Below are 26838 nucleotides of genomic sequence, written 5' to 3'. Positions count from 1 at the left end.
TTGTCCGATCGCCGTACGCATCAAGGAGCTTCTCTGCGGGCTTGGGTTTTTCCCAGTTCCACCTCCTTTCCGGGCGCCTCTGCGTACACCCCCGTGGTGTGTTCCTCGCCCTTGCCTTCGGCTCGACTTGGCACAGGGCTCGAAGGACTCGGTCCCTCCAGAGGCCTTCCGCCGCCGCTTTTATTCCATCCTGGCCACGTATCAGGGCTCTGGAATTGTTTACACCGACGGTTCGATGGTTGCTGGTCGTGTCGGGTATGCGCTAACTCTAGGGGACCATTCTGAACAACGGTCCTTGGCGGCTGGCTGCAGCGTTTACACTGCTGAGCTAGTCGCCTTCTTTCGTGCCCTAGAGTATATCCGCTCCTGCTCAGGTGAGTCCTTCTTTATCTGTAGCGATTCCCTGAGCGGTTTACGAGCTCTCGACCAGTGTTTTCCTCGTTCTCGTCTGGTGATGGCTATCCATGAGTCCTTGCATACTCTTGTGCGTTGCGGCCGCTCTGTGGTCTTTGTGTGGACCCCCGGTCATGTCGGTATCCCGGGCAATGAACATGTTGACTGCCTGGCGAAAGAGGCCACGAGTACACAGTCTCTGGACGTTGGCCTCCCAGAGACTGATTTGCGGGCAGTCCTCCGCCGAAAAGATTTTGCGCTTTGGGACGCTGAATGGCGCAATCGGATCATGCCCAATAAACTCCGTGCCATCAAGGAGACGACGACTGTGTGGCGGTCATCCCTGCGAGCCAACCGCAGGGACTCTGTCGTCCTTTGTCGGCTCCGCATTGGCCACTCCCACCTGACACACAGTTATTTACTGCGCCGGGAGGACCCTCCTGTATGTCGCTGCAGGGCGGCTTTGACAGTGGCCCACATTTTGTTGGCCTGCCCCCTTTTAGCTGTGGTCAGGCAGACATTTGCGCTGCCTGATACGCTCCCTGCCCTCTTATGTGATGACCCTGGTATGGCTGACTTAGTTTTCCGTTTTATTCGGGCAGGGGGTTTTTATTATTTACTCTGAGTGTTTGTTCTGTTCTTTTGTGTTGATTCTGGCCATTGGCCTACGATTTTACGCTGAGTTTTTAATGTGTTCTCGGTGGTTGGCTTTTCCTTTTTATCTCTATGGTCGGCCAACCACTGTCACACTCTGTGTGATTTTAATTTGTTTCGTCTGATCTCTGTAGGAGTATTTTTTGTCCTGTGTCGTCTGACGTCTTTCCTGTTGTTCGTTTTTTATTCTCTTTGGGTGGTTTTACTTTTTTTTTTTTGGAAAAAGGGACCGATGACCGTCGCAGTCTGGTCCCTTTAATCCCCCCCAAACCAACCAACCAACACCCCTCTTTCATACGGCTTGGCTTCTGTTGAATACTACCTTTCCCATCATCCTTCTGACTCCAAACCAACTATCTCATTCCTTAGACATCAACCAGTTACATCCTCATGCACACAGAGCGAGGTGGCGCAGTGGTTAGACACTGGACTCACATTCGGGAGGACGACGGTTCAATCCCGCGTCCGGCCATCCTGATTTAGGTTTTCTGTGATTTCCCTAAATCACTCCAGGCAAATGCCGGGATGGTTCCTCTGAAAGGGCACGGCCGACTTCCATCCCCATCCTTCCCTAATCCGATGAGACCGATGACCACGCTGTCTGGTCTCCTTCCCCAAAACAACCACCAACCATCCTCATGCACAACTATTTCTCCTTTGTGAGAAAGGTATGTAAATAAATTGGTGGTATGACCATGGGAACCCACATGACACCCTGCTGTGACAATCTGTTTATGGGCCATCAATAAAAAACCTTCCTAACCTCCAAAACCCCTTGTCTGGTTCAGGTTCATTGATGATATTTTCGTGTCTGGACACAGAGCCATACTCCCTGTCCTCATTCCTTCATAGCCTCAAACCTTCTCTCACATCTCTTTCAACTGGTCCCCTTCAGTGTGCCACATTCCTGCTCATCGACTTCCACTTCTCTGATATCTCTGTCCATATTAAGCCCATTAACCACCAAGAGTACATGCATTTTGACATCTGTCACTTCTTCTACACTAAAATATATCACCCATTCTTCCTGGTCACCTGTGGAAATGGTTGCCCAGTATGCTGAAGGTATCACAAAAGCCCTCACAGACAGGCATTATCCCCCAAACCTAGCCTGCAAACAGATTTCCTATCCTCACACATTGTAATCATCCAACAACCCCCAAGAACTGGCAGTGAAGGTGCATACCCTCATCACTTAGTATCATCCCAGGCATGAGCAAGTGAACCATGTCATTTGCTAGGGCTTTGACTATCTACCATCATGTCTGGAAATGAGGGTCATCTTACCCACTATCCTTCCCACACCTCCAGAAGTGATATTACACTGCCCACACAACCTACGCACAATTCTGGTCCATCCCTATGCCACTTCCATTCAAGATCTCTTGCTGCAGGGTCATATCTCTATGGAATACCCTGGTGAAAAACCTGCCTGATTCACCAACCCAGTGTATCGTACTCTACTCTAGTCTTGTCACAAGCTTACCTATCCCATAGAGGTAGGGTCACCTGTGAAAGCTGCCATTTCTTATACCAGCTCTGCTGCAATTTCTGCAGAGCATTCTATGTAGGCACGACCACCAAGCAGCTGTTCACCAGAATGAATGGCCACTGTCAAACTGTCACAAACAGAGATTACATCCCAGTGCCAGAACATACTGCTGAGTACAACATGCTTGAGTTCATTCCCTGTGCTATTTGGACCATTCCCTTCAGCACCAGCTTTTCTGAACTATGCAGATGGGAGTTTTTCTTGCAACAGATTCTCCACTCCTGAAATCCTTCTGGCCTCAATCTTTGCTAACACACAGCACCCAAACCCTCTACTTAACAGCCTCCCCATCTTCTTTCCTATCACCCCTTCTCATATCCCACCTCCATGTCATCACCACCATGTACCACACAAATAACTGACTCCAATGCCCGTGCACCAGCTGCCCCTCCCCTCACACACACACACACACACACACACACACACACACACACACACACACACACACACACACACACGTTCCTATCCTGCACACCAGCTGCATTCCCCGAGCTACCACCTACCTCTCCCCCCACCCCTTCTCCTTCTACCCACCCTAGTGCACCTGTCAAACTACAGTCCCAGCACTATGTGTTCAGTCAGTACAATGTAGCTCCTTTTGTGTGTGTGTGTGTGTGTGTGTGTGTGTGTGTGTGTGTGTGTGAAAGGATTTGTCTGAAAGCTATCAAAATTATCTTTCATCATGTGCCTTCTATGGCTCAGCGCTTCTACTGTTCAGTGAATGGTCTCCTTTAGTCCTAAGTTATTTATATTCTGCCAGAACATTCCTTACCTTGTCAATATTAATATGATTAGTTCTAAGTTCACTGTTTGAATCCATAGTTCCCATCTCCCCATTCATAATCCAAATCCAAGAGTTAACTGCAGTATCAACAATTCTATGTGTATTTGGATCTGTGACTCTCTCCCCCCCCATCTCTCCCCCCCCATCTCTCCCCCCCATCTCTCCCCCCCCATCTCTCCCCCCCATCTCTCCCCCCCCATCTCTCCCCCCCCATCTCTCCCCCCCCATCTCTCCCCCCCATCTCTCCCCCCCATCTCTCCCCCCCCATCTCTCCCCCCCAATCTCTCCCCCCCCATCTCTCCCCCCCCATCTCTCCCCCCCATCTCTCCACCCCATCCCCCCCATCTCCCCCCCCCATCTCTCCCCCCCCCATCCCTCTCCCCCTCCCCCATCTCTCCCCCCCATCTCTCCAATCTCATTCCCTGTGTAGGTGGGCATTTGCACGAGCTGACTGATGCACTTATGACTGTTGGATATTGTGGTCGTAGTTTAGTACATTCTGAGATGTGCACAGTTTTACATTTCTGAATTTTTAAAGGAAGTTGTCAGAGTCAGTCTTTGCACTACATTGATACCTTCTCAAGACCTGTCTGAATACTTGTGCTTATTTTTTCAGATAGTACTCCATTACAGATAACAGCATCATCCACAAAAAGTAACTTAATATTGTCTGCCATGCCACTAATACAAAGTATGAACAGTAAGTGTCAGCACACACTTCACTTGGGCATGCTTGAAGTTACTTCCATGCACTGATTGGACGGTTTTGAGAGGAATGTTTTTGTGGGAGTTGGGGGTGTGAGGGCTATTCATGACCCCCCCCCCCCCTCTCCGGTCCAAAAACAGCAGAAGCGTTCAAACATTTATCACTTACCAAATTTTACAGCTAACTTCCAAAGAATAAAATAATATGAGAACTAAGTCTCTAAAATGGCCAGGGATTGTAGAAAATACAAGCTATGTTGTAACACAGGATACTTTCTAGAAAATATGAGCTATGTTGTTACACATTATACTTTTCTGTTGCTTGCATTAGTGTGTGCTCACATTTGGGTGCTTGCAACCTGACCAGTAACATTCCAGCCAGGTAAATTGCACAGCCATAGACTGAGTGTACCTGCTGTTGACAATAAATCCAACATGATTCGTAGAGACTGGTTTCCCGAACGTAGGTGTAAATGACTGAAAGAAACAGCATTTCCCTCATTCACCTGTTTGCTTAGCCATAGTTTGTAAATATGTATTTTCTCACTTGTAGTGCTTAGTAAAATACTGATAACAGTGAGTTCACATTTCTATTTTGTGTTGTGTAGATTATAACATTAAATTTGTGAGGAATTGTTGCTATCATATTTCTTCAGTCAATTGCATGACATTTGTATGTCTCAAATTTTCAAATGTTTGCTGTGTTTCTCTGAACTGCAGTTTATGGAATAACTACAGTTTGTGAAATATTATGCTAAAGTGACTCACTAAATGCTGATGTAAACAAATTATTATATTAAAGTATTCTGTATATTTTATCTTTATTATTATTATTATTATTATTATTATTATTAAAATCATAGGTGATAGTGGCGATGACAGCATGCTATATTTGGGGAAGGAGGAGGGAGTCAGTATGAAAGTGTGATATTATTATTATTATTATTATTATTATTATTATTATTATTAAAATCATAGGTGATAGTGGCGATGACAGCATGCTATATTTGGGGAAGGAGGAGGGAGTCAGTATGAAAGTGTGACACTCCCACCCTCCTCTCCTCCCAGAAATGAACTATGCATCTGCACTTGGTTACTTCTACATCTGTTGATGACTTTCCATCGAAGATAACTTGTAGCTTTATCTGTACCAAGAAATCCTCAATACAGTCACAAATTTCGTTTGCTACCATGTGGGAGTCTACTTTTGTTAATAAGCGTTGATGTGATAGTGAATAAATGCATTTCAAATGTCTGGTAATACTTTGTCTACTTATTTGACATGTTACACAACTTCCAGTATGCTGTCACTATATAAATAGCGCAATGACTAAACAGAGCGTGAAGCCCTCTCTCTTTCAGCTCCTAATAGTATTAGTATTAAACTTGGAATTTTCTTTCTAAAAACCCTTTTCCACCCCATAAATACTTGTCAAGAAGTTCATGTTCTCATTTAATGTTTATATTTGTTGGCAATACCCAAATTTCAAGTAGTTTTGTTCATATAGTATTATTATATGGTGCATACAACTGCCACTCTGTGAACCCCATCCTGATGATCTTTCACAACATCCATTAATAAAGAATCACTGCCAAAAAGTTGAATCCACAATGTGCATCAAATACACACTCAGAAACCTAATATCAGTCACCGCAAGTACTGACTCTTCACCTTCACCAAAGGTTTGAATTTGAGTCTAGTGGAGATACTCATCAACATTCGCAAAATTTTCTGTGGTAATATTTAGAGCACCATTGACTTAAAACACTTAAATTATCAGTGGCATTAGTAAACTCATTACTATAAGGCATTGAAAATGAAATGTCACTCAACAGTTGAGGTGACAAGCTGTAAACGGAAAACTATAGGTTTCAGTTTCTCGTAGTCTCCTTTTCATAGTACTAAAATGACAAAAAAAGAGTTGTACACTTTTCCACAAAAGAGTTTCAAAGCACTAAATTTTCTGAGTCTATGTATGAGCTTTTCTCATTCCAGCATCATAAAAGTAATCTGCCCACTCCATGACGCCCACAAAAATTTAATTAAGAGCAGGCAAGATTATAAAATTGCCCTTTTTATGTAACCGATTTTGGAAGTTTGAAAATGTGTTGTGCCTCAAAAACTGTATTTAAGAAGTAGTATTCTAAATTTATTGTATCTCAAATTATTGAAAGATGTCCACATTGTGCTTATAATGTATATGACTGTGATACCAAAATGGTAAGGATATTTCATACTATATGTGTGCAAAGTATATCTTTTTATAAAATTAATATAAGTATGGATATCATCTTTTTGATTCAGTGATCCAGAATTAGATTCTTGTATGATTAAATCAGAGGTATACAAGAAGTTATGTAACTAGAAATTATTCACAATATTTTATTCATATTCTAATATTGTTAGGTTGATACTGAAAATTAAAATTCTGAAATATTAAAAAAGTCAGAGTGAATGATTATATTGTGTTACATATAAATGAAAGTAAGGACACATTACTACTCCCTTGAAGTGGAACAAAAGTGAATACATTTTTAAAAACTGGTTATTGATCCTTAATAATGTCTGCAATACTTAGCTAGCTTTCAAATTTTCACATTTATGGACTTTTGCATTATTTTCATGCCTGTTGTTTTTTAATTTTTAGTAGTATAACTTTAGCTGAACAAAATGTTGAAAATTATTTTGGGTTGCTTAGGTAAAGCGTATCCTAGCACCAGTATATGACCAGGTAAATGTTGGCCCCCAGGGAGCTCACCACTCTTTCATGAGTTCGTGCTTGGCTACCATGGGCCCCCAGCCTTTGCAGCATTTTTCCCTTCTGTGCTGCATGTCTGTCCTCCTTCTGTTTTTTTCCCCTTCCAGGGGAAACATGTCTGGGATATTTTTTTGGAATGTGTTCTGAATTTTTGGTATCTGACATCAGAACAGTTCTCACACTGCTTTTTTTCTTTCTTTCCTCCTTCCTTCGTTCTCCATCTACTATCCTTCCTCTGCTTTGGCATTTGAGGTTCCTCTTTGTTTCTCCTCCTTCCCTGTGTGCTCCTGCTAAATCACCATCTCAGTTTACATCTACTAAAAGTAAACATAATGAGGCTAAAGATTCAAATACTCTCACAGCTGCATCTCAGTTCCCCATGGTATCACGAACTGAAGGAGGTCAGTCCTTTGCTATGGTTAATCCATTTATAATTCAGAAAAGTGTTGCTGCAATTGCCAATCATATGAAATCCTGCTCTCATTTATGTAATGGCAGTTTGCTTTTGGAGACAAATTGTGATTCTCAAGCCCAGCAACTGCTTGCAGTTTCACTCCTCCACAACTATCCCATTTGTATTGAGGCCCGTGGAATGCTGAATTTATCATGTGGTGTTATTTACACTAAGCTGCTCGAAGGCCTGACTGAGGGAGAAATCCAAACTTACCTCTCTGATTGGGCATCACTGCAGTCCAACAGGTAATGAAAAAGGTTGATGCAATCTTAGTGCCTACACACACACTTTTTCTTATATTTGATCAAACAGCGCTTCCATCAAAAATCAAAGCAGGCTATGAAGTCATCACAGTCTGACCTAACATTTCAAACTCAATGTGTTGCTACCAGTGTCAACATTACAACCACACTTGACTGTCCTGTCGAAACAAGACCAAATGTGTTACTTGTGGTAGGGGTGGTCATGAAGACGATTGCCTGCCTCCTCCTCCTCCCCGCTGTATCAATTGCAGTGGCGAAACATGCAACCTCAGCCCGAGGATGTCTGGTGTATCTTGATGAGCTGGCTATCCAGGAGATCCAAGTGAAGGAAAAAGTGCCTTGCCCTGTCACTAGCAAGTTGCTGGCTAGTCAAATGTCCTGCTTTTTACCATCTGGCACTTACAGTGCTGTCTTGTTATACTTCGCTTCACAAAGGACACAGCGACGCAGACTTGCGACCTCAAATTCAGCACCATTGTTGTAAAATTGCCCAGTGTCACGGTAGCATCCCCATCTCCTCTTCCTCCAGGTGTGCAACAAGCCACCACGTCTTCACCTCTGTCAGTGGAATCACCTGCTACTTAACTGGCAGGCTGGAAAGAACAGAAGGAATACTCCCATGAAGACTTTTTATGTCCCCCAGCCAACAAACATCTGAATCTTCCTTTGGCAACCGGAAAAGCTCCAAGAAATCAAACAAAGGCAAACAGTGTTCTCCTTTGCTGGCTCAGTGATCCTCTTCAAAGGTGTCACCACATTGTACTCTTACCCGGCCAAACTCTCTTTCACCGGTGTGCACTGCCAACTGTTTTTCTGCCCTGGAATGCGCAGGCCAGCCCAGTGAGAATGCCAGTGCATCTCATGGAACAGGATTCTCCAACCTCTGCACCCTGTAACAGTGAGTTGAAGGCTGGCACTCGGCAGCTGCTGAGGTGAAAACCCTTCATTTTTTTCCCTCCTCCCTTTTTCCCGTCACAAGTCTCCTCCAGTGGAACACTTGCGGCGTTAGCTCCCACAAGGAAGAATTACAGCTGCTCTCCACAGCGTGCACTTGTTTTCTGCCTCGAGGAAACAAAATTGCATTCTCGTGACTGCTTTGACCACTTGCATTTCTTTCCAGTCTGCTTTGACTTTCCCCCAAGGATGGCATTCTATCTCATGGGGGAGGCATGCTGCTCATCCCAGATGACGTTCATAGTCAAACCACCCCATCAAAGAACTGGCTGCAACCTGTTGCAATGTGCATTTTCCTTCCTCGGTTCACCGTTTCTCTTTGTAGCGTCTACATCCCTTCATCATTCGGTGTCACTAGGGACGACTTCCTCCAGCTTATTGGTCAACTTCCTAACCACTTTTTGTTGCTTGGTGACTCTAATGCACACCATCCCCTTTGGGGCTCTTCCAGAACCAGGCCGAGAGGTACCCTCTTGGCTGACCATCTCAATCAACTCATCCTCAGTTGCCTTAAAACTGGAGCACCCTTGTTCCTCTCAGACTCCACACACACCTATTCCCATTTGGACCTCTCGTTCTGCACTGCCCAGCTTGCCTGTCATCTTGAGTGGTCTGTTCTCTCTGACACGCACTCAGTTGACCATTTTCCTTCCATTTGTTATCCATTCGCTCACCCTTACCCCACCTATGAGTAAATACAACTGGCAGCTTTCTGAGGCTGACTGGAGGCTTTACTCCACCCTACGGCCTTCGCCGAACAACATTTCCCCAGTTATGATGACCAGGTGGAATACCTTATAAACTTTATCCGTACCACTGCAGAATGTTCCATTTCTCGTACTTCATCTTTTCAGTGCCATGTTCCAGTCACTTGGTAGACTGATGTGTGCCGCAATGCAGTTTGAGTGCAGAGATGTGCTCTCTGCATTTTTAAAGGTCGCCCTGTGATGGCAAGCTGTATTTGTCATAAACAGTTGCAGGCACTGTGTTGTCGCATTCTTCAGGACACCAAAAAACCCTAACTGGACTTCCTTTACTAGTTCTTTTAACAGTTCCATTCCATTTTCTGTGAGGTGGGCCAATGTCCAGTGGCTCACTGGGACCAAGGTCTATTTCCCAGTTTCCAGCCTCACCATAGCAGATGATGTCATTGTGTACCCTACAGCCATCTCCAACACCTTAGGTTGCTATTTTGCGGAGATTTCGAGCTCCACCCTCTTATCACCCTGCCTTCCTCCATTGGAAATTAGTGGAGGAGGCTCGGTTAATACCCTTCTCCTCTCAGGATTGTGAATGCTACAATACCACCTTTACTATGAGGGAGCTAGTTTATGCTCTCACTTTGCCATGCACTTCTGCCCCAAGGTTGGACAATGTTCATATTCAGATGTTGCTGCACCTTTGTCTAATGGGCAAGCACTTTCTCCTTCATACGTATAATTGCATCTCAGCAGAGAACATGTTTCCCAGACGGCACTGTCATGCCCATACCTACAACTGGTAAGGACAGGCACCTTCCTTCTAGCTACCAACCCATGTTCTCTCATTAGCTGTGTTTGCAATGTGATGGAATGTATGACTCAAGCCCAGGTGGTATGGTGGCTCGAGTCTCTCAATTTACTAACCATTGCACAAAGTGGATTCCGAGTGCTCTGTTCTGTGGTTGACCATCTCGTCACTTTGTCGAACAATGTCACAAACAGTTTTCCAGTTTTCTGCAGAAATACCAGACTGTTTTTTTTTTTTTGGGAGAAAGCCACGACCCCTGCTGGAGGAGGACTGGTGTCCTCTGTACTCTCTGCATGTGGGGCTTCTGAGGCTGCCTGCCTTGTTTCCTTCAGGAATTTTTAAAAGACATAATTTTCAAAGTCCCTGTGGGTTCTACCTAATGTCCTCTGTGCTCTATCGATTAACCCTGTTACGGCCTGTCTCCCACCGGGCATATCTGGCTCCCTAGTCATCGACAATTTTGTGATCTATTGCAGTTCACCATGGACTTGTCTCCTTGAGCAGTGTCTTCAGCAATGTCTTGTTCGTCTTTACTCGTGGAGCGTTGACGGTGGCTTTCGCTTTTCCACTGACAAAACCGTTCATATGAATTTCTGGCGGCGCACTAGGTTTCTTCCACTGTTTTTACATCTTGGCCTGTTGCTCTTCTGTTTGCTAAAACTACGAAATTCCTTGGGCTCGTACTTGACAGGAAACATTCTTGGTCCTCCCACATGTCTTACCTGGCTGCCCGCTGTACCTGGTCCCCCTGTTTCCTACGTGTCCTAAGTGGTACTTCCTGAGGAGTGGATCAGACCATCTTCCTCCATTTGTACCAATCCCTGGTCCATTCAAAACTAGACTATGGGTATTTCATTTATGTATCTCCATGTCCATCCATCTTATGCCGTCTAAATACATTCCACCATTGTGGAATCCATTTGGTCACTGGCGCCTTTTCCACTAGCCTGGTTGTGAGTCTGTGCAAAAGCAGCCAAACTACTGCTGTCATACCGGCATGATGTTCTACTCAGCAGATACACATGCCATTTGTCTGCCATGCCCAGCCACCCATCCTATGCCTCCTTCGATGACTCCTTTAACTGCCAGTATCGGGTACTACATCCCTCTTCTCTGTTACCTCTTGGAGTTCTCTTTCAGCTCTTACTCCACCAGTGTAACTTCATGCTCCATGCCACTTTCCTGATGGGTGTGGACCCTTCACCACCTTGGCTTCGTGCGGTGGCCCATGTTCACCTTCCTAAGGAAACTACTCCGGATTCGATCTATTGCTGTAAGTTTCTTGAACTTTGCACAGAACCTAGCGATAGTACCTTTGTGTATACTTGGACTTACTATGGCGTCAGGTGTGCCTTTGCCATTGGCACCACTGCACCAGCTTCCTGAAAACAGCTCAATATTTACAGCAGAGCTCTTTGTCCTGTATTAGGCCATGCAGTATATTTGGCGACACAGGCTTTTCAATTGTGTCATTATCTGACACCCTCAGTGCCCCTCAGGCCTCTGTGTGCTGTACACTGTCCATCTCTTAGAGCAACGGGTCCAAGAAAGCTTCCACTTGCTCACTCTTGAAGGAGCCACTGTGATATTTATGTGGGTTCCTGGTCACGTTAGTCTGACGGCAAACGAGGCTGCTGCCATGGCTGCAGTCCTCCTATCTCAACCTGCAAGTTCTCCCATGCCTTCCGATGATCTCCGTGTTGCCATCTGTCAGCAGGTGGTGTCACTTTTGCGTCACCACTGGTCTTCTCTTTATGGGAAAGGCTTCTCTTTATGGGAAAGGCTCTGGGGAATTAAATCTCCCCCAGTGGCTTGGCCATCTCCTCTCAGTCCTCTCGCCACAAGATCATTTTAGCTAAGTTGCATATTGTACACTGTCATTTTAGTCATCAAAATTTAAGTGGTGATCTCCCTCTACTTTGTGCTCATTGTCATCAACCTTTGACACTTCACCATTTTCTGACCAAATGCCCTTTTTTTTTTTTTAACCATTTACATTCTAATGTATGTTTGCCATCTGAATTATTGACTGTCATCCATGTTTTACTTTTTATACATCTTAGCAATATGGCGAAGGACATTTAATTGTTAATTCTGCACCTCTGTTGCCTCTGCAGCGTATTTTATGGACCTTTCTCCAAGAGGAATTCCTTGTTCTTAGCTATATTTCCTCCCATCAATTGGGCTTAATGTGTAATTGTTTTTAACTCCTGTTCTGACATGGGCGTGTATGGCCTCAGTTGTTTCTGTGACCTAAAACAAACTGAAACAAAAACAGATAAATGTGGGAAATTTCCCAAAACCCAGGCTGGCAAAACTGGTGTTTAAAAGCTGTGGACTGAACCAAGGCATCTCTTCAGTCTGTCACATTATTGTGCAACCATATCAACTGGACTCGCATCAGTCAGACTGCAGATTTTATAGCTCTGTGACTACATATGCTACTGTGTGACACACAGTAGAATTTGAGAAATTCCAAAATTCTGGATGGACATCTCTTTGACTTTAAAATTTTATGCTTTTTTCTTCTCTTCTAGTACAGAAAATAGTAATTTCGGATATGTTTACGATATAGCATGGCTTTGTTCTTCAGAGTCCACTGTAGCAGTGTGCCACGTGAAGCTGAACGTATAATTAGCAAGCCACCATAATTCTTCTTTGTTCACAGGTAAACAGTGAACTACCGTCTGTTGTGCAGGAGAGGGAATGGGGAACTCTTACAAATACTGGGGACAGTTGATGGGCACCTATATTGTTACTATGTTTATGTTATGCTGGGAATCAGAGTTGGAATCTGCATGCCATGGATGTTGGACTGGTCCTATTGTGGAGTTTGATAAGGATTGTACAAGGAAACTACAGATGAAAGATTGAGGACACTGTTTGGCATGTTTCTGTTAAGATTTGCATCCATTGTGAATGCAGAACAGCACTGAACCTGCTGCTGCATCAATGAATTGGCATAATTTCCCATGAACAGCGTGAGAACCAAATTATATATACATTAGTGGTTTCTCATCTTGCTTGGCAGTGTTAAGTCTGCAGTTTAGTAATTAGTGAGAATTCCATAATGAATAAAAAGCCTGTACCCAGATTCCAGGAGGGGCAGTTGCCTCCCCTGGATCCCTCTCTCCTCCTCGCAGATGCCTATGGCCTTTCTCATTTACTTTATCAATGCCATTCAACCTCGTCACCTGCAAAAGTGCTTGTACCTAGATATTCAGCAGCGACGTGAACCAATGAGAGTTACAAGGGACAAAATGTGGACTGTATGATAGATGCACTGGACTTCCCAACAGTTCCTGTGTGGGAGATGCAATTTGTGGATGGGCAGTAAATAAGTTCCTTTTGGTAATAGTCAACACCAGTGTACATATTCTGCAAACCACTGTGAAGGAATGGCAGAGGATACATAATGTGGTGCCACATGTTAAGATTACTTCTCATTCCAGTCATGCATGGAGTGTGGGGATGAATGACTGCTTTTAAGCTTCTGTGTGTGGGTTAATTAGTCTAATCTTGTCTTCGTGGTCCTTATGGGAGTGATACATAGGGGGCTGAAAAATATCTCTGGATTCTTTATTTAATACTATATCTTGAAACTTTTGTAAGTGGGTGTTCACTGGATAATTTTCAAGGGTCTGCCAATGCACGGTTTTCAACATTTCCATGGTGCTGTTCAGTGAATGAAATGAACTTCTGACAATTCATGTTGCCCTTCATAGCATGATTCATTGTCATTATGTTCCTATTTTGAATTGTGTGCCATTTCATTGACTATTGTCAAGTGTGTAGTGAGATCAATATTATCCATCACAAATCAGTATTGAAAATTGTCTCCAATGTCATGAGACAGCACAAAATTTGAAGGGGGAATCCACCAATTTTGAACTCACTTTTTTAGTGCGACAATGGTACAAATGGTGTCTGGTGACTTTGGAAGTATGTGCAGTTCAGTAGTGAATCATTGATGCCCACTCAATGAATAATGTTTCTTCCATTTGTATTGGACTTAAAATTTTGCCTTCTGAAAACCTTCACTTTGAGGGGTGTTCAGTAAGTAATGCAACACATTTTTCTTTCTCAGACAATTTTGGTTGAAAATATGTGCAATTTGGTTGTGGGACATCATGGAATATTCCTACTTTGACCCCTATAGTTTCATGAAGTTCTGGTATGTGGCTGCACTATATGTAACCTTGAAAATGGCATCTGTAACAAAGGTGCGTTCTGAGCAGAGAGCTGTCACTGAATTTCTTTTGGAAAAAAAAAAATAAAATAAAATAAAAACCAGAGAATTTCAGATATTCATATGTGCTTGCAGAATGTCTATGGAGACCTGGCAGTGAACAAAACCATGGAGTATTGTTGGGCAAGACATTTGTCATTATCGCATAAAGGTCGCAGAAACCTGTTCGATGTCCCATGTGCTGGTTGGCCCCACACAGCTGTGGCTCATGCAATGTCAGAAATTGAAGAATGATTTCAGAGTGTTCGTTACCACAAAAATGAAAAGAAATTTCTCCTCCTTTATGACAAAACAAGTCCTCACACAAGTCTCCACATCTGAGAGGAGCTCACAAAACTCCATTGGACTGTTCTTCCTCATTCACCCTACAACCTGGATATTGCACCTTCCTTGTATGGCCCCATGAAGGCTGCACTCCACAGGAAGTAGTATGTGGATGATGGGGAGGTGTTTGATGCAACCAACATTGACTAGTAGAGTGGTACCATGCAGGGCACACAGGCTCTCCCAGGAAGGTGGCATAAGGCCATTTCATTGAATGGGGGTTATGTTGCAAATGAGAGTTTTGTGGCTGAAGGAGTGGGGAATAGTATGATGTGATTGAAAAACCCTCATACAAGTTTAAAATTTAAAAATAACATTGTTGAAAACAGAAAACCAGTTTGATTTTTAATTTTCATATTTGGATTATCAATGGAGATGTATTCACTCATAATGTTGGTGTTACTTTGATACCAAGAAAGTTTAATTTATTTTTGCTTCATTTCACAGTGTATTTGGAGCTCTAATGTTCAGTTTTGGCTCTGTTCTGATGTGGGCAGTAATGAGAAGCATTCTACCAGAGAGCAGTATCATTGCTACAACCTGTGGCATATCGTCAGCACTTGGATTAGTAAAAGCTGGAACAAATTATATGGAGTTTGTTGACTCACAGGTGAAAAACTGAGTTTTTCTTATGAAAGTACCCTTTGTATGTTATGAATTTTCTGAGTACAATTAGATAATTTAGCTTCAATGTAAAGGAGTCACCAATTTCATTGTGTGTTACCAGATAATATTTACTGTTATGTAAATTTAAAAGTGCCAAGCATTTTTCCCAGATACAAATTCTGAACTGTAGTCACTTTGATCAATGACTGCACCCTTATTACAAATGTATTTCTTATTAAAGAGGCATGCTGATTACACCTCAGAAAGCAACAGGATTTTTTTCTGTGTATACTTCCTTCGTGTATTTTGTTGTGCTTTCCAATTTTTAAATATTGAGGAATGTTGTTTCTGGCAGTCACCCTCATATTTTTGTTTGTTGAAACTGGGTTGTAACAACCATTAAAAAAAAAAAAAAAAAAAAAAAAAATACATCCTTGAATATGTTATATACCCAGGAAGGATATCTCCATTTTTAATGTGTATTTTGTAAGTGTACAACCACTATTAGCCTGAAATAAATGAAATAAAATGTTTTGATGTGTATTTGGAGTAACTTCTCTTTGGAAAAAAAAGGTACTACAGTGGACTACTTTCCTGAAAAATCGGAGATATCTCACAAAGAATCTGCTTTCACAGTAGCTTCAGACATACTCTTGTCATGTGAATCTAGGAAATAACATGTACTCTACATAAACAAAAATTAGTTGCCACATGTATGAAAGATCATCACCTGAGAATGGCTTGACCAATTATGGGAAGGTTTGTATGAAAGAAATTTTTTGGAAAATCCAACAGAAAAGTTGGAAATAAATGTAAATTACTGCATGTATGAAATATCACAATTAATAACAACACGTTGTCTTTGTAATTGTCAGTATGAGATAAGTATGAAAGAAAATTTTTGGAAAATCCTCTGGAAAAGTCAGAAATTAAAATCAGTTGTGAAAGATCATCACTTGAGAATGGCCCGAGTGATTTTTGTTTGTCATTGTGGGTGGTAATGCTATTTTTGGTATGAAAAAGAAAAAAAATCCATTCAGTTTGATGGTTCTGCTGTTGCACGTTTTCAAAATAAAAAAAATAAATAAATAAAAAATCAGTTTGATATATACAGGGTGGAGAAAAATTGTGTGACGAAATTTTAACCCTGGATTGCTGATGCCAGTAGGAACCAAAATTACTAATGTTGTGTAGGTCGACAACGCACCATTTTTGAACTACGGAAACTTGGCGCCACGTGCTCCGATTGGCTGTGGGATTGTCCTATTGCCGTTTGTCAGTTGACGGACAGCGCTGTGGTTGTCAGTTCACATATACAAATGTGCCTATCACCGAGCCTCGGATACTTCATGATCTCCGGCAGGCAGAGCATTCGTGGTCATGCATTGTCCAGAGCATCGGGCAACAGGGCAATCCCATGACCAATTGGAGCGCGTGGCGCCAAATTTCCGTAGTTTAAAAATGGTGTGTTGTTGACTTGCACAACATTAATAATTTTGGTTTCTACTGGCATCAGCTATCAGGGATTAAACTTTTGTGGCACAATTTTTCTCTGCCCTGTATATACAGGGTGTATCAAAAAGAATTATCCGATTTGGCACGTCTGTATTTCTGAAACTAATAAACATATACAATGATTTTTGTGTTTTGATGAATGGGAAACTCAAAAAGTTTTTTTTTTTTTTTTCATACCTTTTCTTAGGTGTTCAATATGCCCCACTTGAAATGCAAGGCATATGTCAATGTGCTATTCAAATTGTTCCCACACTGCAGCGAGCATGTCATGAGTTACAGCTTCCATAGCTGCAGTTATGCGATGTCCCAGTTCATTCATTGTTGTTGGTAATGGAGACACGCAAACAGAGTCATTTATAAACCGCCACAAGAATTAATCACATACAATCACGTCCGGTAACCTTGGAGGCCAGTAATATAAGGCTGAATCATTTGGTCCAGTGTGACAGATCCATCATTCAGTAATCCTTTGATTTAAAAATTCCCACGCTTCCAGATTCCAGTGTGGCGATGCCTCATCCTGTTGGTAAATGAAGTCATTTGAATCAGTCTTCAACTGTGGGAAAAGGAAGTTCTCAAACATATCGAGATATGTGCTTGCTGTAACAGTGTTTTCGGAAATGAAAAATGGACCATGCACCTTTTGCTGTGAAACTGCACAAAACACGTTAAATTTTGGAGAGCCCCTCTCATGTTGTACAACTTCATGTGGTTGTTCCGTACTCCATATTCTCACATTATGACAGTTCACCTGTCAATTTAAATGGAATGTCACTAAACACTAAGCTTGGAGGAAAAGTCGGTATGTCCATCTTTGCAGAGATCATTGCGGGACTTGGCTGCTCGATACAGGATGTCAAATCAAACACCTTTCAGCCGCCTAATTTCCAGGCTTATTTCATTTGGCTACCAGTTTCGGCGATTTACTATGCCATCTTCAGGTCCCTGACCAATGTGTAGAAAGATTCCGCCTCGGTTCTAGTCAAAACAGGAGCCAGCATTCGAATACTGGTATTAGTAGATTTCTGTTTGCTTTAGCGATCACTTCAGTCATCAACTGTCACCTTCAATATGGCCAAGAATGAAATTACAGAACTCCACATGTTGTTTGTCACCTTCACAAAGAGCTAGCAGTAGCTGAATTTGGTATGGTTTCATGTGTAAACATCGACGCAACATATGCCAGATGGACATCGGGGGCGTGTTGAGCTGCATGCTGGACGGATCCTTGTGAAACTGTGGTGGATGCGTTCGACGTTTGTGTCAGATGATTTGCCATTACACAAATAACCTGTTTCTCGGAATTGCTCATGCCATCGTCTAATGCTCTGTGCTGTAGGAGGATTCACATCATACCTAGTACGGAAGTCATGCTGAACAGTTATTACTGACCCGCATTGCGCAAAAGTATAACACAAAATGCTTTCTTTTGCCCCAACACCATTTTTACTAGAACTGGAGTGGGCGCGCACTGCGGGAACCATGTAAAACTCAACAAGTTTGCTCTTCCCAACAGTACATTGTTCATTCACGTATCTCAAAGAACATAATAATTATGATTTTTTTATTTTATTTTTTTTTAATGGGATGATTCTTTTTGATACACCCTGTGTGTGTGTGTGTGTGTGCGTGTGTGTGTGTGTGTGTGTGTGTGTGAGAGAGAGAGAGAGAGAGAGAGAGAGAGAGAGAGAGAGGGAGGAGGGGTGAGAAGATTGGCCTGGGGGGTGCGGGGGGGGGGGGGGGGGGGGCACTCAAGGAATTTTGGATGTATATGCAAGTCCCATACATATCTAGCAATTGCAAAGCATTGCTGGCTTTGCTAGTAAGTTTATAAATGTAAGGCACTCATTGTGCCACACATTAAAAGAGTTCACTTAATACGTATTAGTTTGAAATTATATCCATAGCTATTGATACAAGCACCCATAGGGTGCTAAATGGTCAGAGCTATTCTTGCAGTTTCTTGTCTGCTGACACATTAAAGATCTTACTAAACACAACATGTTGCTCTCCTTGTCAAATTGGTTCTAATTAAGTCTCCTTTTGACCTGGCCAAAAATATGAAAACTGGTATAGGGTAAAGTAAAGAAACTTAAAACTTTTGCTCTCCAGTTCTGGAGTGTGGTAGCAGACGCTATCATAAGGGCAAACAGCTGGATTTATATACAGGCTGATTCATGAAGGTATGCAAATATTTTAATATGTTATATCATTATATAAGTAAAATTAAAGAAAAAAAGTTGATATAAACACAGGCCACAAATGTTTATTTGCGGAGTTATGGCTAATAAAAGATTTTGCCTGAAGTTTACCAACTTTGCTAATGTGAAGCCATTGCAAAACTGTACAAGTTTAAAGTAAAACAAGATTTCCATTTATTTTGTTGTTATCAATCTGGTGAATGTAATAAAACATGTCCCAGATGTGTTTCTGCAGTAGTTCTCCAGAACATCCAGAGAAGCAAAGACGTAATTTCGTAAAAAATTTAATTTATTTACTACGTGGCCCAATTTGTTTTTAAAATTCCAGACATTGGCACGAAGTTTTCAACAGAAGTTGTGGAGAATTTAATTTTGGAAAAATGATGCTTATAACATTAACTGAAACTGTATGAATGTGTCAGATAATCTGCTTTTATTAACCCTTTCGGGATGGAGCGCGTTTCCCCAAAGCGGATAAATTCGGCGGCAATGTGCGGGTTCCATATCCCTTAGGTTTTTTACGTCGCTCATAAAATCTACAGTTTTTGACTTTTTTAAATGAAGCTTCAAACATGCTCTTTCATTATTCCATATTGTGCACTTTTTGACTTGGTGGTGGTGTTAAAATAGAAAACAATGAAAAATTGATTTTTAAAAATTTTTTTTAGTTGAGAGGTGATGCATTGAATTAGACATAATAAAATTAGTTGTATCTTATTCTTTAAAGTTTTAGCTTTAAAACGACATATAAAATACAATTTTATCTCTTATGGGACGTCCGTGGGAAGAAAAATAAAAAGTCCATTTTGAGGGATGAAAAATTTGATTTATGTCAATAAACTACAAAATTTTATTAAATTTGCTTAAAACAAACTTTACAACTTCGGCATATCAATTTTTCGATAGGCAACCATATTTCACAAGTCCTTTCGGTACTTTGCTACTTTTTGATAGCTGTTGAGGCACTCAGGCACATGAAGAGAAGGGTTGGAAGGACAAGTTTCACAAAAAGAAAGGAGGACTGTTTTCGCCCTCCTGGCTTGGAGCGATCACTACAAACGACACAGTCACGCTGTTTCCCAGTGTCCATTGTGCAATAGCATGGTACAGGCCATCCATTCTGTGTAGGTCACCATGCTCAGAACATGGCCTCTTCCTTGATGGGGTGGCCTGTTAGTTGAGCTCCTTGACGAGACTCTTCTGAAACTGCAAATGACTCTTTGGTGTCTCTCCTCTTTTTCTCTGCTATGATGACATATAGCAAGTAAGCATTGATGATCCCCACCTGAAATTAGCCAGGACAATTACCCTTTTGTCAAAATAAAAATTTACTAAGTAGGCCAAGGCCTGTTAGAAAAGTGAATATTGTACCTCGAATAACCAGAAGAAAATTTTCCTCCTCCATTTGAGGGATTTTCTGGCAAAATGGTACATGGCACAGTAGTGATCGGCTCTGTCTACGCCTCCCATATTTGCTGTGTAGTCACAAATCATTGATGGCTTCTGGATCACCTCTTCACTGCCTCCCCACTTTTTCTGGGTGATTTCTTGCATAGCATCTTTGTGATGAGTAGATTCCATGATAACTGGCTTTTTGTCTTTCCATGCTGGAATAACTGCCACTGCATTCTCAAATGCCTTCACATCGCCATTTTTGAGTTTTGACAGCTTTTTTCCCTTTACCTGCAAGTAAAAAAATGTATGATAAATTTTGTACAGTCCTATTTTGCAAAATATTTAGTGAAATAAGCTAATTGTCTCAACCAGTAAACCTTTTCGCTTTGCCCTTATTGCCCTGGTTAGATGAGTTTTTTCTTTCTTCAATTCCTCCACCAACTGTAAGCTTGTATAATATCTGTCGGTGTACTTGTGCCTCCCCTCAGCCGGGCAATCTTGCTGTAGTGGAACAAACATATGAAGGACGATTTGGGACATAAAGGGAAGTTCAGGGCGCACTAAGGACTCCGTCTTAGGGGACCCGTAGTAGGGCTCAAACGTCGAAATGTATTCTGTTTCGAAATCGGCCAGGACGTAGACTCGTAGGCCCCACTTCGTCAGTTTCTGAGGATTATAGCACTTGAACACAATTCTTCCCGTAAAACCGACAGTAGACTCATCCACTGTAATTTTCTCTCCTGGAGAAAAGTGCTCTTGACACTTGCTGGCAATGAAATCAGTGACATTCTTCACATTTTGGGCTCAAGTAGATAATTTTGATGAGCCCCGAGGAGGCAGAGGACAAATGTGAAAGGCCTGGTAAAGTTGCAAAAATCGGTCATGGCGAAAATACTTCTAGAAAAAAGTCCTGCTTTGTTGTGCAGTCAGCAGAAAAGTAGGCTTTTTCGTCACTTTTTTCATTCATCGCAATGTTAAGAATGGTACACAGAAAAGCTTTCATTTCCATCAAAGTCACATCATGCCAAACTTTCCACTGTGAACGGCGTTTCAGGGGGCTCATTTTTTCAATCTTATCATTAGCATATCGGTTTGTCTCAGCCACAATGTCATTCAAAAGTTCATCAGAAAAATATAATTGGAAAAAATGTAGGAAACTCCTACAATTTGTCACTGCTTCAGAAATTTTTTCCCTTTCTGGTACAAAATCTATGTCATTAGGAAGCTCCCCGTTTCCTGTAATATCTGTACATTCACCACCGCCACGAGGACCACCATTATTCGCGCCATTGCCATCATTCAAATCAACACCATCATCTTCATTTTCTTCAACGACATTTTCTTCATTTTCTTCCTCATTATCTTCATTTCCCTCTTCATCATCTTTTTCGTCATCATCAGTACTTCCTGAACACTCACTCTCACCGTCATCTTCATCTACATTCCACTCTTCATTACTGTCATTCAGCAAACTCTCACGTCCTTATTACATAAATAAGCCATAATTATGTAGCCACTAACACAGAAATTACCACTTCATTCAGAAGACGACAAATCACTGACGCGTAAACATAAACATGACTGCAGGTGTCGTGCGAGCTCCCTAGCAACAGTGCGACCAATTAGCAGAGCGCTGAGGGGAAGACTGGGGGGGGGGGGGTTTGAGCATGTGCCAATCACCTGCGCTCTGCGTGTAGTTCACATTTTTCCCAACAGAATGCGCCCCGTCCCATGTCGATACTCCAAGCCAGTCCCTAGGTATAGCGCTGGGTGTGTGGCGCAACAATTGGGCCATGTATATGGGCCTCGCGTGCCATAGCGACTGCCGCGTCAGGCCATGTATAAGGGCCTCGCATCACACATGAATTCATGTTAAACCGGAAAAAACAAATCTCGCTGTTAAGGAAGTTGTATGGTGTACATACAGTTTCACAATACTTTCACAATAAATGTTCAAAAATGTCTCCACCGCATTTAGGTGCACATGTATGAACAGATTTTGTTGCTCATTCCAGTTTCACAGGGTTTTTCTTAATTTCATCTATAGCATTCATAATGCGACCAAGTAATGCCTCACATGTATTGACTTTGTCCTCATAAACTATGTCTTTCATCCAACCCCATATACAAAAATTCATTGGTGTTAAATCAGGCAATCTGAGTGGCCACAGACGTGTAGCACCACGACCATTCCATTTCTGGGGAAAATATTCATTTAAATGTGTAGTAACATTGTTGGTGAAATGTGGAGGCGCTCTATCATGTTGAAAATACATTTGCAATTGCGTAGCAAGTGGAACATCTTCGAGCAAGTGGGGCATTTCTTCTTGAAGGAATTGTGAGTACATCTCGCAAGTTAGATGTCCTGGGAAAATGAATGGTCAAATAATTTATGCTAAATTGCTGCTGGAAATTGTGTTGCACTGTTGCATGTGGGTTTGCTTCAGACCATACGTTCTCCTTATGTAAATTGTTTATACTGTTTTGAGTAAACTGTGCTTCATCAGTAAATAAAATGTATTTGTGTAACTGCCGATTAATATTTAACCAGTTGCACAACTCCGAGTGAAGGGCAAGATCTCCCAGATGTAAATGATGCGCTTTTTGTTTATTGTAAGGATACAGATTATTGTACTTCAGTGTATGCCATACCTTAGATTGCAATATGCCTAATCGTTGAGAGATAAGTCGTGTACTGGTACCTGGGCTACGGTGAACAGCATTCATAATATCCTCATCATCCTCGCATATTGAACACTCGTACTGATTATGAACGCTAGGTAGAGAACCTGTCTCCCATAACATTTGAAATACTCCGCTAATGGTTCATGCATTCGGAATCCTCCAAGTTGGATGATGTAAATAATATTCGTTATCTGCAGCTGTAGCATTACCATCACATTTGCCATAAATAAACACTATATTGGCGTTTGACTCTGTTGTAAATTTGAAAGGCAACCCTATTTCATAAATAATCTACAACAGTTACTTTGTGGTTTCACTTAAATACACTGTTGTTGTTATGTTCTTTCACTGAACAATACAGAAAACTAGGTTAGGAAACTACTGAAACAACTTGGTAACAGTTGCCAACAATGACATAAATGTTTCTACAGTCTTAATGGAAAGTAAACAAATTTACTTGAATAATAATCTTTGCTTCTCTGGATGTTCTGGAAAAGTACTGCAGATACATGTCTGGGACTTTTTTTATTAGATTCCCCAGACCAATAACAACAAAATAAATGGAAATCATACTCACAGTTTTGTGATGGCTTCATATTAGTGAAGTTGCTAAATTTCAGGCAAAACTTTTTATTAGCCGTGACTCCATAACTAAACATTTGCGGACCTATGTTTATATGAATTTTTTTTGTTAGTTTTACTTGTAGAATAGCATATTAAAATATCTGCATACCTTCGTGAATCACTCTGTACATCAAATGTGTGTACTGCCCATCAGCAAATACCAAATCCCTTGTAGGGACAATACAAGACAATCTGGGACTCTGAAAATGTGGACTGTATTATATACTATCTGAGCATGGGAATGCATGGTTGGACAAACCATTCACACAGTTGATGAAAGGTGCATTTAACAAAAACGGCACACTGACCTCCAGCAGCCCACAAAATCAGCAGTTGCTTTAACATTGCCTCGAAACCAACTGCAAAATGAAAGAGGAAGATACAAAAATTCAGCAAAACACATCCCAGTATTGCTGCTGTGTATACAAGGAGGCTATTGAAATCCAGCTACATGAGAACCTCATCAACACGGACAGTAGATTTCAGCTTAGTCAGGCGTGGGATCTGGCACTGGAAATTCTCCAAACACAGTGGAAATGGTACACTGAGCATGGTGAAGGTGGAGCACAGACTGAGGACCACTACTCGATTCCCGAGCGTGAGCTACCTCCACCACCGCAGCTGACACATCGCGCAGTCCCTTCACAGGATCAGTGGAGGGGGGAGATGACCGGTATATATATCACACCCCCTGTTCCAGGATATCGGAGAGCAGGGGTAACCTAATGATGACAGCATGTTGCGCCATCAAAAATTCGTTCTACAACAGTCAGTCAAACTGGCTGCATGCCCAAGAGACTTTCGAGCTGGATTTACCTTCATAGAAATCGACAATCAGTTAGGTATTGTAATCAGAGCAAATTTAAGTACTTCCTCAGGAGTGAACTACATCACTTCACTGCCCTGAGTGTGCTATTCACTATTCATTGTAGTGGCAGTGCCTTTTGACTGACTGAAAATACGGGACACTGACACACACTTCTCCCCATGGTACTGGTGCAGACAATTCAGAGATACAGTCATTATATGTTTTATTCTCTTGCCAGTTATTTCGGAGTCCATAGAGTGAATGCATCTCTGAAACTGATACTGTCAATTGTCTTTGGTGGTGATATGCATAAATCCTTAGCTCTCTACTTGAGAAGTTGTTTTCCTTTAGTGATCTGTTGGCAATTACGTAAAGACTCTATGCTTAAATTATATCAGTAGTTCTTACTTACTTTGAGTGTACTACTTTGGCCAGAACTCTTCTCTTTTTTTTTTTTCTCCCTCCCCAGACACATTTTAATGCTGTTATACTATCATTGTTGTTTATTTTTATATAAAAGATATGAGAAGGAAATGTTAATATTTATGGTTATGAATGTCGCTACTCAGTTTCTTTTCAGATGATCTCTCTGTACACTTGGTTTTTTTTAACATGTTTCTTCAACAATACATAAAACAAACATACTGAAATATTTCTGCACAAAATGGAAAATAAAATAAGTAAGTAGTAAACCATTTTTTACTCATGTCTGCATCGTCAAAGTATTTTATTGGTAAGCAAACACAAATGTCAAGAGCGTCAGCATCAGCAAAACCCAAGACAGTCAGATATTGTAATATGACGAGTATGCATTGCATTTCATCTAGGGATGCTCGTAACTCCCATCATACAAAACTGAAACAGCAACAAGCCCCCCCCCCTTCCTCCCCCCACCCCCAACTCATATACAGTGATAGATGTCTCATCTTTCAGTGTGCACGACAATATAATACTCCTGTCTAACTCTCTTAAACAAGTCCCCCTGGATGAATCCACCACATGTTCTGTTAGGAGTCAAGTGTTACTTTAGATAGAAATAACTGTCCTTAATTACTTCCATTGCCTCAGCTAACAATTAATTATCATTAATATGCTTTACTCCCTTCATTATGAACATAAAAGAATTAGCAAAAGTGATGTCATACAAGACACCTCTGCATGTTGCAGGGTTATTTACAGCACAAAATAAAGTTAGTGCTCACTTTTTCAAAATAAGTGTTTTATTGGCATACATGTATTACTAAAGAATTTGGGTCCAAGGTTGCGCTGTTTGCAAGCGATACATTCTTTGGACCATCTTTTAATATGTAAGGATGGTTGTTTATAGAGGTTGAGGGTAAGTGTCCAAAACAAGATCTGAGAATGTCTGGAAAATCTTAAGGTGCCAAAGTATTCAACTGGAAAAGTAGAGATGTTATACCAGAATTGCTACAGCTGTGACCAGATAGGCAGGGATGATCCGAATGGTTTGAGTTGAAGAGGGGTGTCCAATAAAGAAGTTCCATATTGCCACTCTAGTATAGTAATTGCTAAGATTATGAAACCTACCAAGAAAATGGGCAGCGAAGCAATTGCCTTAATATTTATTGATGCTGTTCTGCTAGGGGGGAAAACGGAAACTGGGGTACAGAAAGAGCGGACAGACAGGATCAGTAAATTCAAAAATTTTGGAATGAAGTAACACTAAGAGTTTAGAAATGACCATAAACAGGGAAGGAACAACCTTGAACTTGTATTTGAAGGGACAAAATTGGGATTGATTCCCCATTTCAAATACATCAGCAGCATAACTTCCAAAGACAACATTATTAACCAGGAAATACTTAGCGTGACACACAAAGCATCCAGTTTTTACAATCAGAAACATTCAAATGGACCACAAAATACCAGAAAAACAAACACCATCTACCATAAATACTTTGCGTCAGTTCTCACTTAGGGTTTAGTGACATACTGTACTGGAAAAAGGCTACAGTAGATTTCAAGGAAATGAGGTTCAAAGAGCTATGAACCAAACAAAATCAAAAATGAGCTGAAGAGAAATTTAGCTGGCATGGAAATCCCTTTTTGTAATGTAATAAACAAACACTGGATGAAGCACTATGGTTGCTTTATGAGAGTGGATGAGAAAATACCAGTCAAAAAAATTGAAAATGAATGTCAAAGGCAAAGGACCATGTAGAAGGCCCCAAAATGCTGTATAGACACAGTGAAATCAGATCTGGAGAAGAGAGGATTTCAGTCAGAAGACATCCAGGAACAGAAGAGCTAGGAAGCTAGGGGGAGATAGTGAGCACTTGACATCACACTCGGGAAATTGGAGCGTGAAAGTGGTGGTGGTGGTGGTGGTGGTGGTGGTGGGCAGTAGGCGTGAACTCAACACTGAACTGTATATGTAGTTATC

The 26838-nt window shown here is 41.6% G+C and overlaps 2 protein-coding genes across 2 annotated transcripts in view; one reads left to right on the top strand and one right to left on the bottom strand.

The window, feature by feature from the left end:
• Nucleotides 1-15633, top strand: part of LOC126190699 (uncharacterized) — a 30827-nt gene extending 15194 nt beyond the window's left edge. Inside the window, exon 3 of the mRNA XM_049931169.1 lies at nt 15048-15633. Within this exon, the coding sequence (XP_049787126.1) occupies nt 15048-15222 (175 nt within the window). The 3' untranslated portion in view covers nt 15223-15633. The remainder of the gene's footprint in view (nt 1-15047) is intronic.
• A 4251-nt stretch (nt 15634-19884) lies between these two features.
• Nucleotides 19885-20728, bottom strand: LOC126190683 (piggyBac transposable element-derived protein 4-like). Its single transcript, XM_049931144.1, has 2 exons — nt 20294-20728; nt 19885-20207 (listed from the first exon to the last, which is right to left on the bottom strand). Exons 1-2 carry the CDS (start codon nt 20501-20503, stop codon nt 20061-20063), a joined length of 357 nt encoding a protein of 118 aa, XP_049787101.1. The 5' UTR covers nt 20504-20728; the 3' UTR covers nt 19885-20060.
• Between the last annotated feature and the right edge of the window lie 6110 nt (nt 20729-26838).

The sequence above is a fragment of the Schistocerca cancellata genome, chromosome 1, assembly GCF_023864275.1.
Source record: "Schistocerca cancellata isolate TAMUIC-IGC-003103 chromosome 1, iqSchCanc2.1, whole genome shotgun sequence".
NCBI classification, from domain to species: Eukaryota; Metazoa; Arthropoda; class Insecta; order Orthoptera; family Acrididae; genus Schistocerca; species Schistocerca cancellata.
The sequence above is the reverse complement of the archived record's forward strand: the minus strand, read 5'-3'. Positions and strand labels throughout refer to the sequence as shown.

Excerpts from the sequence above, each read along its gene's own strand:
- LOC126190683 (XM_049931144.1), bottom strand. The coding sequence starts at position 20,503 with ATGGAATCTACTCATCACAAAGATGCTATGCAAGAAATCACCCAGAAA. Across the intron at positions 20,208-20,293 it reads TTTTCTTCTGGTTATTCGAG|GTGGGGATCATCAATGCTTA; the intron begins GTACAATATTCA and ends GGCTAATTTCAG.